The sequence below is a fragment of the Rutilus rutilus genome, assembly GCF_951802725.1.
Source record: "Rutilus rutilus genome assembly, chromosome: 7".
Lineage (NCBI taxonomy): Eukaryota > Metazoa > Chordata > Actinopteri > Cypriniformes > Leuciscidae > Rutilus > Rutilus rutilus.
In genome coordinates this window covers 35,910,878-35,925,327 of record NC_140221.1, presented here as the reverse complement: position 1 = coordinate 35,925,327, position 14,450 = coordinate 35,910,878, and the positions used below count along the sequence as shown (strand labels likewise).

Here is a 14,450-nt window from a genome sequence, read left to right as displayed (position 1 = left end):
TTCACATTCTCTGTTAAAAAACCTTCAAAAGGATGTATCATTTGTTGGAATCAAACAAAAAAATGACTGAGCTACACCTGTTTGTGTTCGATAGAGTCAGCAAAATCGATTTTGAGAAAATTTTAGAAACGTTTTCTGAACGTTCCAAAACGTCTCGGGTTACTTGCGTAACCCATGTTCTCTGAATAGGGAATGAGATGCTGCGTAGCGATGACGCAATGGGAACGCCCTTATGGTGGTGCTGATTGTCTGAACCTGTATAGAATCATGCCAATTCATTGGCTGATGGCGCGGGTGCCTCCTCAGCGGTGCTACGTCACTCACTCTTATACAGTGAACGCGCCATCTGCTCCTCAGATTTTCCACCGATGAAGAAGAAGCTCCTTCGGCAACAAGAGGAGCTTGGCAGTGAACGCAGCGAACGCAGCGTTTCGTTCCCTATTCAGAGAACATGGGTTATGCAAGTAACCCGAGACGTTCTCTTTCATAGGTTCATCCGACGCTGCATAGCGATGACGCAATGGGAACGATATACCACATACGCCAAACTAAGCACTGCCAGATCTAGCCCAACAAGGAACTCTCCTTTAACCTCTTTTTTTTTGAGCCAGACCAAACTCAACTAGGACCTAAGCGACCAGTTAATATGGAAAGAACCCAGGAACCAAGGGCCGCATCTAAATCCAAGTAATAAAACCTGATAAAAGTGTGCGGAGAGGACCAACCTGCCGCCACACAAGTATCTTCTAAAGGAACTCCCTTAAAAAGAGCCTGGGAAGATGCGATACTCCTAGTAGAGTGAGCTTTAACGCCCAGAGGTGAAGGAAGTTACGCACCTCATAAGCCAAAGAAATTGCGTCTCTCACCTTTTGCTTAGAGGCGGCGAGCCCTGGGTGGCCGGCCCCAAAGCATACAAACAACTGAGACGACTTGCGCCACTGGCCAGAGCGGTCCACATATGCCTTTAAAGCCCGAACAGGGCAAAACAAATGATGCTTCTCCTCCTCAGCAGAGGAAAATGGAGGGGGACAGAAAGAGTGAAGAACGACTTGAGAACAGAATGATGTTGACAAAACTTTGGGGACATAACCAGGTCTAGGTCGTAGATACACCTTCACAAGACCTGGGGGCAAACTCCATGCAAGGCTCACTCACAGAAAGAGCCTGCAGATCCCCCACACTCTTGAGAGAGGCCAATGCTAACAAAAGCGCCACCTTAGCCCCTTTCACACAGAGATTCCAGAAAATACATGGATAATGTGTCCCGGGATTTGTCCCGGGATCTTTTGATTTTGGTTCATTCACACTGCCAGTTATATCCGGAATCAGTGAGTGCGTTCACACACATCCCATAAAGATCCCGTAAAGACACGTGATGTCAGGATGTGATAACTCCTGTCAGATGTCAGTTCTGCTGATAACTCCTCTTCGTCATTTCTACACAAAGACGAGTCCATACTGTGTCATCACTACGACACACCCCTTATGGCATTGGTCCTGGCTTTTGTTCACACAGGGCGCGTTCCGGGACTGATCGCGGCAATGTTACTAGGTCCCCATCCCGGCATCGATCCCGGCATCAATCCCGACATCAATCCCGGGACGTGTTTGCGTTCACACAGAAGGCACTCTGGCAATTTTATGGCAATTTCCAGGGATCAAAGCGCTGTGTGAAAGGGGCTCTTGAGAGTCAGAATCCAGTCCGGAGCTGACTCCAAGGGTTCAAAGGGAGGCTCTAATAGCCCCTCCAAAACAACTGATAAATCCCAGGTGGGGACACTAATAGGACGTGCAGGCCTCAAGCATCTAACTCCACGCATAAACGAGGAGACCAGACGGCGTCTATCTAGGAGGAACTCGTCTGACTCCTGACAGGGGGCGACAGCCACGACTTTAACTCTCAAGGTAGTAGCAGCTGCTCCAGACACAGCTGACTGGGTCCACTGTATGAGCTGAACACCAAGACTCAAAGACCTTCCACTTAGAAAAATATAGCCGCCTAGTAGAAGGCACACAAGCGTTATCAATGGTCTCCCGAACATTAGCAGGAAGACCAGACGCCACTGTCGCTAGCGATTCCCTTTTTTCGGCCACAGCCTCCACATCTCAGGTCGAGGACGCCAAATCCTGCCCTGGAGCTGAGACAACAGTTCTCTCCTGATAGGAATCTGCCAAGGGGACCCCTCCACCAGGGAGCTCAGTTCCAAGAACCACGTCTGGGATGGCCAGAATGGGGCTACCAGAAGGAGGCGGATTCTACACTCCCTTACTCTGCAAAGGACTGCAGGGATTAGCTTGACCAGAGGGAATGCATACAGTCTCAAATCCGGCCATGGATGAGCGAAGACATCTATCCCCAGAGGCGTCGGATGAGACAGGGAAAACCACAGTATACGTTCACTGTATAAGAGTGAGTGACGTAGCGTCCCTGAGGAGGCGCCCGCGCCATCAGCCAATAAATTGGCGTGGTTCTATACGGGTTCAGACTAGTGTTGTCAAAAGACCCGGTACTTCGGTACCAAGTCGGTACTAAAAAAATTAAACCTTTACGGTACCAGCTTTTCTTAAGTACTGGTGGTACTGAAGTTCCGGATTAATCCGGTTCTTGATGCGCTGTCCAAAAGGTGCACAGTTGCGTCCTCTTCATAAAAACACAGAGACATGGCGACCGGCGGCACTACTAATGCGGTGGCATTGAATCCACTCGTTGACAAGAAAGGAGGAAAGAGCCACATATGGAAATATTTTGGATTAGGCTAATGTCACGTTGCTATAAGGGGCCGTTCACATAGCTAATTTTTTGCGTGTGCAAATTTGTTATTTCAAATGTAGGCGCGCGGCGTGTGCGCTCATAATAGTTTTTCCAGGCGCGCCTTTGTTCATGGTTGCACAGCAACGACAGACGCCACGGGAGAGCAAGCGCATTTGGAAAGAAGGAGAAAGCAGTGCGAACTGCGCTCTCCATGATGACGAGGAAGTATCAGCAAAGAATTAATTTATTTCTAGCCCTTGCATTAGCTTTACTACTAGATATATTTATGGAGATGAGAAATAAAAAGCCGCCCTGTACAGCTATGATCAACTGTTCGGCCAAGCTTTCGATGTTGTTATGGAAAGGCCGAAGCTGATCGGTTGATTTTTGTCACATGACCTGTTGAGATGAGAAGTTGAGATGGTTTCATCTCGCCGCGGCATAGCCTACATTTGAAATAAAGGTTTTGAACGCGCAAGTAGTTTTACGAGCACAGTATCAGACCGACACCCAAATACTGGTATCAGTATCGGTGCATCCCTATTTATGTCATTAATATCAGTCCGTCAGAAAAGCAGTTCTAGGCTTATTCTTGGCTGGATAACTCTTAGCAGGTTTAAAAAGCCCTTTTAAAATTAAATATGAACGCACTTTTGGATTAAATAAAAGTCAAATAAAAGTCAAATAAAACACGATATACACTTTAATATATGTAAATTTAATCTAAATTAAGCTTTGGTACCGAAATTGGTACGAGAACCGTGGATTTTCATTGGTATTGGTACCGAATACTGAAATTTTGGTACCGTGACAACACTAGTTCAGACAATCAGCACCACCCTAAAGCTCATTTTATACTTCTGCGTCGAACTCACGCCGTAGCTACGTCGTAGGCTGTGTGTAGCGCGCGTACTCTTCGGCGTACCCTGATGTGCACCTCTCCAAAAATGTAACAACATGTCAATTCTACGCGGACGCAAGCGCTGTTGGTCTATTATAACCGCTCCCTCGGGTTTCACATGCTCCCTCTGCATGTGTAATTGCTTGTCAAAGCGGACAACGACGCAGAAGTATAAATGAAAACCAACGCGTAGTCTACAGCGTAGAGGCTCCGGCGACACAGAAGTATAAATCAGCCTTAAGGCCTCATTATACTTCTGCGTCGGACCTACGCCGGAGCCTATACGCCGTAGGCAACGTGTTGGTTTTAATTTATACTTCTGTGTCGTTGTCCGCGTTGACGCGCACCTGGGGAGCATGTGAAACCCCGAGGGAGGGGTTCTGGCAGACCAATCACAGCGCTTGTGTCCGCGTAGAATTGACGCGTTGTTACATTTTTGGAGAGGTGCACGTCAGGGTACGCCGTAGGGTACACGCGCTACACACAGCCTACGACGTAGCTACGGCGGCAGTTCGACGCAGAAGTATAAATAGGCCTTTAAGGGCGTTCCCATTGCGTCATCACCTATGAAAGAGAACAGGTAACGCTTTAGATGACAGCCCGGAAAGTACTGCGTAATTAAGACGAATTTACAGTGTAACTTTTGGTAATTATAGTGTAGGCTACCTATAAAATACTTACATGTAAGTATAAGGGAACAATATGTAAAGTTTGGGGAATAAAGGGGTAACAACCAGGAGAACTAAAAAATTATTTATACTGTAAGTATTATAACTAGGGGTACTTATTCTACTATTATGATACAACAATCTTACATTTGGGAGCAATTTAGCGAGAACATACACTGCGTACCTTTTTGTAATAATGGTGTACCAATACATATTGTATAGGCTTTTTAAAAATGACAGGGTACATATCTATGCATTTAAACAGTTGTTTTTTTGTGCAGATGTTTAAGTTTGGGCTTACATGTTTCAAGGCAAGTAAAGCTAAAACTATTGCAAATTTTTTAAATACTGGGAAATATACTATTGTTTCTTAGTGGTGCTTGTTATCCTCTTGTTTCATGTAGTTACAGGGTAAGTACGATAAAAATACATACACACAATCTAATATCACTGACTCAGAAACCTTTATTTGAAAAACAACTTGTTACAGTTGGTCTGAAGAGATAGTCTACAGTTTAAAATGTTTAAAATATTGTAATTTTTCTTACAAACACTTATCGTTTCCCTTTAGAAGACATTGATCCATCCATTGGGGTCGTATGGATTACTACAGTTAATGCAGTATGTGCTGTTTGATGTTCCAACTTTTAGAAACACACAAGCTTGCATTATATATATTCCCAGAGATGTATTTTTTATTTTTCTAAAAACCTTCATTTGTGTTAATCTGAAGAAGGAAAGTTGTATACATCTCGGATGGCATGAGGGTAAAAGATGAGTAAATGGTGAGGAAGTATTTCTGGGTGTACTGCATTTTCTTCTAATTCATAATAAAACATTCATCAGTGGAAGGAAAGAAAAAGAAGAAGAGGAACAAGCAAGAGAAAAAATGGGGTACAAAACATGCTACTTTCTGTCAAGGCTTAAGCATTTGAAATGAATTGTTGATTAAAAATAGCAGTTTTAGACGAAAAAGAAGTGTTCTGAATTAAGTTGTTTTTCAAATAAAGGTTTCTGAGTCAGTGATATAAGATTGTGTGCATGTATTTTTATTGTACATACCCTGTAACTACATGAAACAAGAGGGTAACAAGCACCACTACATGAAACAAGAGTATCTTTCCCCAATATTTAAGCAAAAGTTGCAATAGTTTTAGTTTTCAGTGCACTTTTGTTAAGAAGATTACTGTATAAATGCATAGATATGTACCCTGTAATTTTTAAAAAGCCTATAGAGTATGTATTGGTACACCATTATTGCAAAAAGGTACGCTGTGTATGTTTTCAAGATTGTTGAAATAAAGATACCTTTAGATGTTTAATTGAAATTTGGAGCATTGGGATCGCTAGACGAGGGCTTATTGAACAAATTTGGCTCGATGGTGTTTTTAGCCCCCAATGGCTCCTTCCAGGCAGCTAACCCTAACCTCAACCTTAAACCTACCCATCCCCTCGCTGCCTGGAAGGCGCCGTTGGGGGCTAAAAACACCAAACACCACAAATTTGTGTGAAAACCTCAAATTCAAATTCAAATTCAAATTCAAATTCAAAAAAAAAAAAGTCAATTTTTTCACTTGTTTTGCCTGTAGCTCGAAATTAGCCCATGCGCACTCCGATTCATTTTGCCAGCACGGGACACACACACACACACACATACTGACTGACTGTTTATATCTGACCAATCCCTTGGTAATGGCTAGAAGACACACTCTGCCTTATATAGGCAGGAATGCAACAACAGAGACACACACATAAGAAAGTTGGCAAAGTGCGTCATTCAGATTAGGAGCTAGAAGAGAGAGAGAGAGAGAGAGAGAGAGAGAGAGAGAGAGAGAGAGAGAGAGAGAGAGAGAGAGAGAGAGAGAGAGAGAGAGAGAGAGAGAGAGAGAGAGAGAGAGAGAGAGGGGCAAGGTGCCAACAGAACAATAAATAAATAAAATAGTGTTATAGTTTTATGTAAAATTAACTGAAATTCACACACACAGCATGAATAAATACATTTATAAACCACCTTTCCCCTATATATTATACTTTATAAGCCAGTCTTTTGTGTGACAGTAGGATTAATTTTTATATTGATTTAAATAACTCTTTTTTTTTTAAATATAATGTAAAAATTGCAATGGCAGATACACTTGCTCCTTGAAATTTAAACAGGAACAAAAACGCAGGAACAGGTGTTTTCTTCACTACTGTAATATTCAGCTCGTTGTCATGGCAATAAAGTTGACAGGTTTCTGAAGGTGACTTCCAACTTCAGCGAAAATTATACTTCTTATGCATAACATTGAAAAAAACATTACTGAATGTGTTTACGTGCTCAGAATGTTTCTGTTTTTCTGCACCAAGTTAACTTTGGCTCATGTAAACCTTTATCAATATTTGTGATTATCAGTATTTGTTAATTTGTGCATGTTTTATACATTCCTATTATTATAGATTCTGAAGTCTGTTTAAAGCCCAGTTCATGGGAAATGCAGTATTTGTATGTAAATGTAGAAATCAAGGAAACAGTGCAGCCTTAACATGCCAGAATATCATTTATATAAGGACACACTGAATGAGACATTATTATTTAAAGGGATAGTTCACCTAAAAATAAAAATTCTGTCATCATTTATTCTATACCCTCAGGTTGTGCCAAACCTGTATGAAGTTCTTTCTTCTGATGATCACAAAAGACAATGTTTTGTTGAATGTCTGTAACCAAACAGCTGTAGGCCACATTGACTTCCATAGTATTTTGTTCCCCATATTATGGAAGTCAAGTCCATCAACTGTTCGGTTACTGACATTCTTGAAAATACCTTCTTTTTGTTTTCAGCAGAAGACAGAACTTCATAGAGGTTTGGCACAACTTAAGGGTGAATAAATGATGACAGAATGTTCATTTTTGGGTGAACTATTCCTTTAAACAAACATTATGTCTTATATCATAAAACAGATTGTTCCGGTTCTTGATGCTGATTAGTCAATATGCTATAACCGCCAAACAGATTTGTGTATTACTGTGCAACACCCTTAGCATCCACCCTTGGCAGCATAAACAGTCTGTGAAAATTGTAAAAATGTTTATCATTTATTTAATTAACTATGAGTGACCCCTTTTTGACATTATGTCTGCATCATTCACCTTGGTAACACTTAAATTCTATAGTCCACTTTAGACAATCTACTGACTATAAATAACTTTGCAAGTATATGTCAACTTATTCTACTAGTAACCTAACAGTCTAATACTCTGAGAGTAAGGGTACGTTTACACGACAACGATGTGCTAAAAACGGAAACGTTTTTTCTTTGTACAGATGACAACTTTATCAACATGATCCCGCTCACACGAATCCGCGAAATTATTATGCAGTATTATGCATGCCAGACAAGTAGTTGGTGATGTTACTTTATAAAGAAAGACTACGCGCCCATGTACATGTGCATTCTTTTACTATAGTGCACTCGATCCGAATGGACATGCGTATAGACACAAATTACAAAATGTATAAGTGTTTTGTCCAATTTTCATTCTAAGGAAGTTAATCTTAATAATACTGTGTTATTACTTTGTCTTGGGTAAATTTCTTTTTCACTAAGCCAGAAACATTCATTCAATAATCCCAATTTTAGAATGTTCTCCTGAAGTCCCATTTAACTTCCTTTAAGAAAATGTCAAAACCTTTGAACACAAAGGGTTCGAAAACATGTATCATCCTTTAGTCTGTTGTAAGGAACCTTTCATTTTTCATGATGACAAAATGTTGTGTTGATTTCTGTAATTCTTATAACCACTTATGCCCCCCCATTGTTTCTTACTGTTAATATCAGTATCTTTTCATTTCCAAATAAAAGAGACTAAACACAAAATACGCATGTGCATTACGTCACCGTTTTCAGAGATTCTGTTTTCAAAAGTTTGCGTTTTCAGGCCACCAAAACGCTGTTGTCGTGTAAATGAATGGCCAAAAAGCATAACAAGTCTTTGTTGAAAACTATGTCGTGTAAACGGCCCCAAAGTCACTTATGGTTAGTAGAATGCCTAAAGGGGACTGTTGAAATAAACCTTTATTTTTGAGGCCACGCCCTTCCCCCTGTCATTCTCATGCGGGTCCAGGAGATAGAAGTTTGTCCATGCTGAGAGTTAAGCAGATGTGTGTGTGTTTGTGTGTGTGAGGAAATAACCTACTGTATATTGTGTTAAAAAATAAAGCGCATGAGAACAGTTCCTGTTCTCTGTATTTATCTGAGCTCCATTAGACGAGGCATGTTGTTTTGCTGATTTACTCTCACTGTCAGGGACTATGTTTCTAGTGGAAGGATGGCAGGCACTCAGGCAGTGGCCTCTTGTTCCTTATTGCTTACCCATCAAACTTGTTGATGTTTTAATGTTATAATGTTATAGTAAATTGGGTTAATATAGGACAGGTAATGTGGGACACCTAATCTTAGATTGCAGTACATTACAGAAATTTAACTGCCATTCCTAAATGTTCTTCATTGCTATTGTGATTTTAACCTGTTCACTCTTCTACAGTGATGAGTATGGGGCATGTAATGCATCCCAAAATGCAGTGCTGTTGATGGAAGCACATGCTCACCTTACCATCGGCTTGCAGTCAAGAGAAAGACTTGTGCTGCTTTTCACAGATTCGCTTATCATCGCCAAGACTAAGTATGTCAACTTTTTAGTGGGTGTGAGTATGTGCATTAATATGTTAAAAATGTAGGACATCTGTCTCTCTAAAAGTGCATGTGTGCATTGTGTGTGTTACATGTTACAGGTCTCTGTATCTAAAGCTGAAGGATCGTGTTAGCCTCTCAGACATATGGCTGGCATCCTGTGTTCATTGCATCACAGACAGGAAGCTCACCTCCAAGAACTCGTTTGTGATTGGCTGGCCGACCATCAATTATGTCATCAGTTTCAGGTGGTCTTTGAAAAACTATTTCAAAATTGCTTAAATGTCAAACATCTGCAGTTTTAGCAATCCAAACAAGACTGATGTGGTCATTGTATGTCATTCAAACACATAGTACTGAACAATTCTAAACCGTTATGTTTATGGGATTTTTACAACTTGAGATGAAGCAGCAGTCTTTAAAAGAGAACTATTCTGTAGTGGAAGGAAAGGAATGGTGGAAAGCTTTAGGCGCTACAAAGGTGCTGAGGAAAATAATTCAAGTGATATATCCACCCACACTACTGCTACTGACTTGATAATAAAACAATGTGTGATAAGATGACAGAAAACATTTTTTTCCTGCAGCATTTCAATTCTCATGTGAAGTTCGCATTATATGCACTCACACACTCTCTTCCAAGCTCAGCTCAGCTCTTTGTCATTTACAATGCTGATTTGCCTCCTTATTAACCTGATTTTTTGGATAAAAAACAACACTGAGAAGCCTTTTAGTTAAAATCACAAAGAGAGTGAGGTAATGACCTTTTCATTCTTCCTCTAATCTATAGTGCGTCAAATACTATCTATGGCAAAGTGAACAAATGATGTAGAAATAAAAGGAAGTTGGTGACACATTTTCTTTCTTTTTAAATACACCTGTAAGCATGTGTTGATGATGGAACTATTGTAAAAATGTGAAAAATATCGGGTGCGAAATGTGAAAGAAAGTTTTTAGAGAGTCTCAGCTGCATTTGTTTGACAGCACCTCACTATGACATCAGAAGCCCATAACACAAGATTTTAACCTCCTCAAAAGGAAGTCATAACAAAAATAACATTGTGTCCAGTAACTGGAGAAAAAAACAGACTGTAGGATTTAGACAAGAAACCATTTCTCAAACTGATCTTTTAATATAAATTGAATGCTGTCCCATGAACACATTTGCAACACAAATTTTTTAATTCTCTGAGGAGGGATTTTCAAAGGGGGACAGAGTTCCAGTTCACATTTTTAAGGAAATTAAAAGGATTTCTGTCTTTCTAGCCTATGAAAGCTAAGCGAGTTCCGCGTTTCCACTGAAATTACCCGGAACAATTTGTCCCAAGAACTTTTCTTCCCCCAAACCTGTTGCTTTCTACGTTTCTACCGCAATCTAAAGTACCATGAAGATTAGGCAAAGTAGTCCAGTGGCATAGCACTGCGTGCTACTTTACAGTTCCAGCTTAATTTAAGCTTAATAAAGCAGGAACCTCAGCCTCGGTCCATCTGTCGTATTTTTTAACCTCCATTGTTGATTTGAATAGAAAACAACTGTTACTGCACGCACCGCAACAGAAAAAAAAAAAAAAAGGTAGCTGCACGGCTCCACGTGAAGTCGGAGAACACGAGCGCAAAACCTCACAACACCCACCCCCTGTCGGTGATTGGTTGGAACACTATTTATTTTGGTTTTGAGTGGTTGGTGAAACCAATTGTTTTTGTGTGCAGATCTCAGAGCCTAGGCTGGCTACAGAGACGCTTTTTTTTTGACGTTCTGCTTATGGGGCGGGCAGCTAGCGGATCGTTAGGAAAGATTAGATGAATGTGATCATTTATGTTTGGGCCTGAAATCGCTGATACAACCTTTAAAAAAGTACTACCTCGCAAGCAGGGACTTTCGGAGGGGGAAATATTTTCCCGGAACTTCATTAAGACCCTGGTTCATGGTACGGAGTACAACCCCAATGTCCCTAGTTCCTGGGGAAAGTTCCTGCGTTGGAAATGCGGCTAAATACTGTAAATGTTTGGGACCGTCCACGTCTGTGGTTGCGCAATGCTCACTTTTGGGAATGGTTGGTATATATAGCCTACAGCTAATGAGAATGTTAATGAAGGGTACATAATATGGTCACTTAAATGGTTAGGTGATGCATAAGATGGTCACCCTAACCCTAACAGGAAGAAAATGGCTTCTCAAACAAGAAAAAAATTATTTTGTCCATCAGGAATGGATTAGATAATTGGATCGTTGTGATTTGCATTTGCTGCCATCTCGTGTGAGTGACAGGTTGACTCAAGACTAAGCAACCTATATCAAATAGAAACTACATTCACTAATATCAGAACTCAGTGTCATTGTCTTATCATTCAGGTGCATTTGTCTGAAAATCTAGAAAATTTTAACTAAATCTAACATTTCCTCTCTTTTTCTGCCTGTCCTTCAAAACCAAAGCTCATCAGAAACAAAGGAGAGATGGTTACAAGCTCTTCAGTGGTAAGAAAAAAAAATGTTTCATGCCTCTGTATTTGTTTTTTCTTGCTTTCCCATTTGTTGTTCTTTGTTTGTAATAATGTTTCATTCTTCAGGCACACCTGCAGGGCCAGGCAAAAAGTCTTGCCAAATGCCATTCTTCTCTACGTCCTGCTGATCTGCCATCCCGATGACAACAGCTCAGCGGTACATAAATGCCTTTTGGTTTAATTTGGACCAAGCCACTCCCGGCCCTCAGGGAACTAAATCCATGTCTCTGTTTATAAGTGAAGTTTATTTATACTCTAGCCTGAAGCTTTTCCTTGTGAGTTGATGGTCAATGCTGTTGTTTGTTTACATGCTGTTGGCTTTTAAGACTGTTGCTGTGGCAGTGGATGTGAGCACGACTGCAGAAAATTTGGTTCAGTACATCATGCAGCAGTGCAAACTACTGGTAAGTAGTCCGTTATAGCCTCTTGTTGTGAGTATGGTGTAATACACCTTTGCTTGAACATTAGCTATTTAACCTATTTAAAGCACAGTTGAATACTAGGGAGTGGTCCAAATTAGAGAGCCACTTGCTTTTTCTTTACACCCAATGTCACCTTGCAATTTGGTGGATTTAACTACCTGCTCGTCTGAGGCAATGTGCTTTTATAATGTTGTGTACATCGGTCTGTTGCTCTATGATGACCAGTAACTATATTGTGCCAAATTTGTCCACTGGCATTTCCTGTGTTTGATATCAGCCACTTCCTTTTTCCTGTTTCTTTACAAAACATAATGACCACTTCCTGTGTGCAGGGTGAAGTCTTGGACTACCAGCTGTGTGTGAACTATGAAAAAGAACAGGAAACATACCCTCTTATTGGTGATGACACACACACACACACACACACACACACACACACACACACACACACACACACACACACACACACACACACACACACACACACACACACACACACACACACACACACACACACACAAATTAACATACTTTTTAAAACAAATGTGAACATCAGGGGTGTCAAACTAATTTTCAAGCATGTTCTTATGCATGACCAATTTTAATTTGCTCCCATGCTGGGATCATGCATAACGCACTTTTCTGGAGTCAAAAACAATGTTATGACTCTTCAGATAAAATCAGATAAAACAGCTGGGAGTACATGGAATTTACAAATTTCATTCACCAGAGATCTTAAGATTACATAAATTACATAATTACATAATAACTTAGGGAATATTATTCAAACAACAATATTGAGAAGAAAATTAGAAACCTGCTCTCGTGTGGATCATTTATAGCTTGAATAAGCCATCTAAATATTACCACCAAGTTCAGCCTAAAACAAAACTGAATGGTTCATTTAAATTACAAGGCATGGTTTTCAGGCAAACTCACCATGAAATTAATATATCATCATGGTTGGGTAAAATACAGAACTGAATTTAATTCCCTTTCGGTCCATAAGTTGGAATTTTAGTTGAATTGGTCTGCAACATTCAGAGTTTGTCTTGACAAGCTTTGCTTTTCTAGTTAAAAATTACAGTTCACTTTTTGAAAACTGAAATTCACTTTTTACTTCTAAAATATTTGTGTACCTCTCTGTTGTCATTATTGCCAAAAAGTACATTCACAAACTTGGGAGAATTAACTATACTGTAGGTTGCCACAAATCTAGTTTCAGCTGCTCGCAAGTATCATGCATAATTAAATGAAACATTCAATCACATCTAAGATGTAGCTAAAATGATATATTAAGATTTTTTAATTACTCTATATATGCTTCAGCATCCCAGCATTCCTGCATTCCTTCATAGGACAAGTGATTTAAAAAATGGATGGATGTTTTGTTTTGTTATTTATTATGAATATATCATACTGATATAATGTTTTAAGCATGATTTTTCTTAAAATCATCCCACATCCCAAGGTTGGACTCCTCCAAAGGACGTGATTCAGCCTGTCTTTAAAAGCTCTGAGCTATATGAAACTATTTTCTTCCTACTCATTGACAGCTCTGTGATGAAAGACCCGTCATGATGAAAAAAAAACAAGCTTTATTACTATTACTACTATAAATGAGCTGTTGGCACCACCCCCCAGGTCATATATATGCACATTTTTATGTAAGGTTCATTGAATGAGACAACAGGATATGAAAGGTTTAGTTCTAGATAACAGAATCCAAAACTCAATTAAACTTAAAATCTCTCTGTCTTCTTGTTTTTTCCTGTACTGTATATTGTAATGGGGCAACCTCAGGATAATTCGCTCCAAATGTCAGCCATAAACATTCACAAACACACAAGCTGATCGTCACTGTCTGAAATAATCTGAGGTGCTTGCTGGATTTTCTGTAGAAATGTTGCACACTAATCCATAGGTGCATCAATGTGTGTCGGATTTATATACAAATTTTGTACTAGTGAGAAAACAAAAAAGCAGCCTAGCAACTATTCTTAAGATCAAAAGAGGACAGTGTTTTACTCTAATTTTTTAAAAACACAGACACAATCATACACAGAATGAAATATGTTAGCAATGAAGTAAACACAATAATATGCTTTTTGGTTCCTGTACTGTTCGAGAATGAAATTGCCTGCAACCTGAAACACCAATTTTCTGTCTCAATTTTTGTCTCTTGTAGGCCATGAGCTGCCATTCTTTATCCTGCATCATTCCCTGAGAAGTCAGCAAGACCATCTGCTCATGCCCAGTGAGCCCGTGCAGGAAACATTTAGTTCTACCCAGCAGACAGTCTCTTCCAAGACCCCTCACTTCACCCTAAAAACCAGAACACAAACTCCTAGGGGTGAGTTCACTTGTCACCAACAGAACACACATGCCCACCTCAGTTAAACTCATCAAATGCATAATAAGACTTGTGCCTTCTCTGAGGATCTGTTCTCTATGTGGTTCCCTTTCGAAGTGGAACCTAACACTGTGTCATGAACTCTCCTTGTGAGCCGGTGTCTGAAGCACCTGTGATA

At 40.1% G+C, this 14,450-nt stretch overlaps 1 protein-coding gene across 1 annotated transcript in view; it reads left to right on the top strand.

Annotated features, from left to right (window-relative positions):
• The window catches only part of arhgap20b (Rho GTPase activating protein 20b), a 49,067-nt gene that overhangs the window by 1,847 nt on the left and 32,770 nt on the right, over positions 1-14,450 (top strand). Inside the window, exons 3-9 of the mRNA XM_084415033.1 lie at positions 8,850-8,987; positions 9,097-9,243; positions 11,430-11,471; positions 11,564-11,654; positions 11,824-11,901; positions 12,252-12,318; positions 14,108-14,272. Coding sequence (XP_084271159.1) covers positions 8,850-8,987; positions 9,097-9,243; positions 11,430-11,471; positions 11,564-11,654; positions 11,824-11,901; positions 12,252-12,318; positions 14,108-14,272 — 728 coding nt within the window. The remainder of the gene's footprint in view (positions 1-8,849; positions 8,988-9,096; positions 9,244-11,429; positions 11,472-11,563; positions 11,655-11,823; positions 11,902-12,251; positions 12,319-14,107; positions 14,273-14,450) is intronic.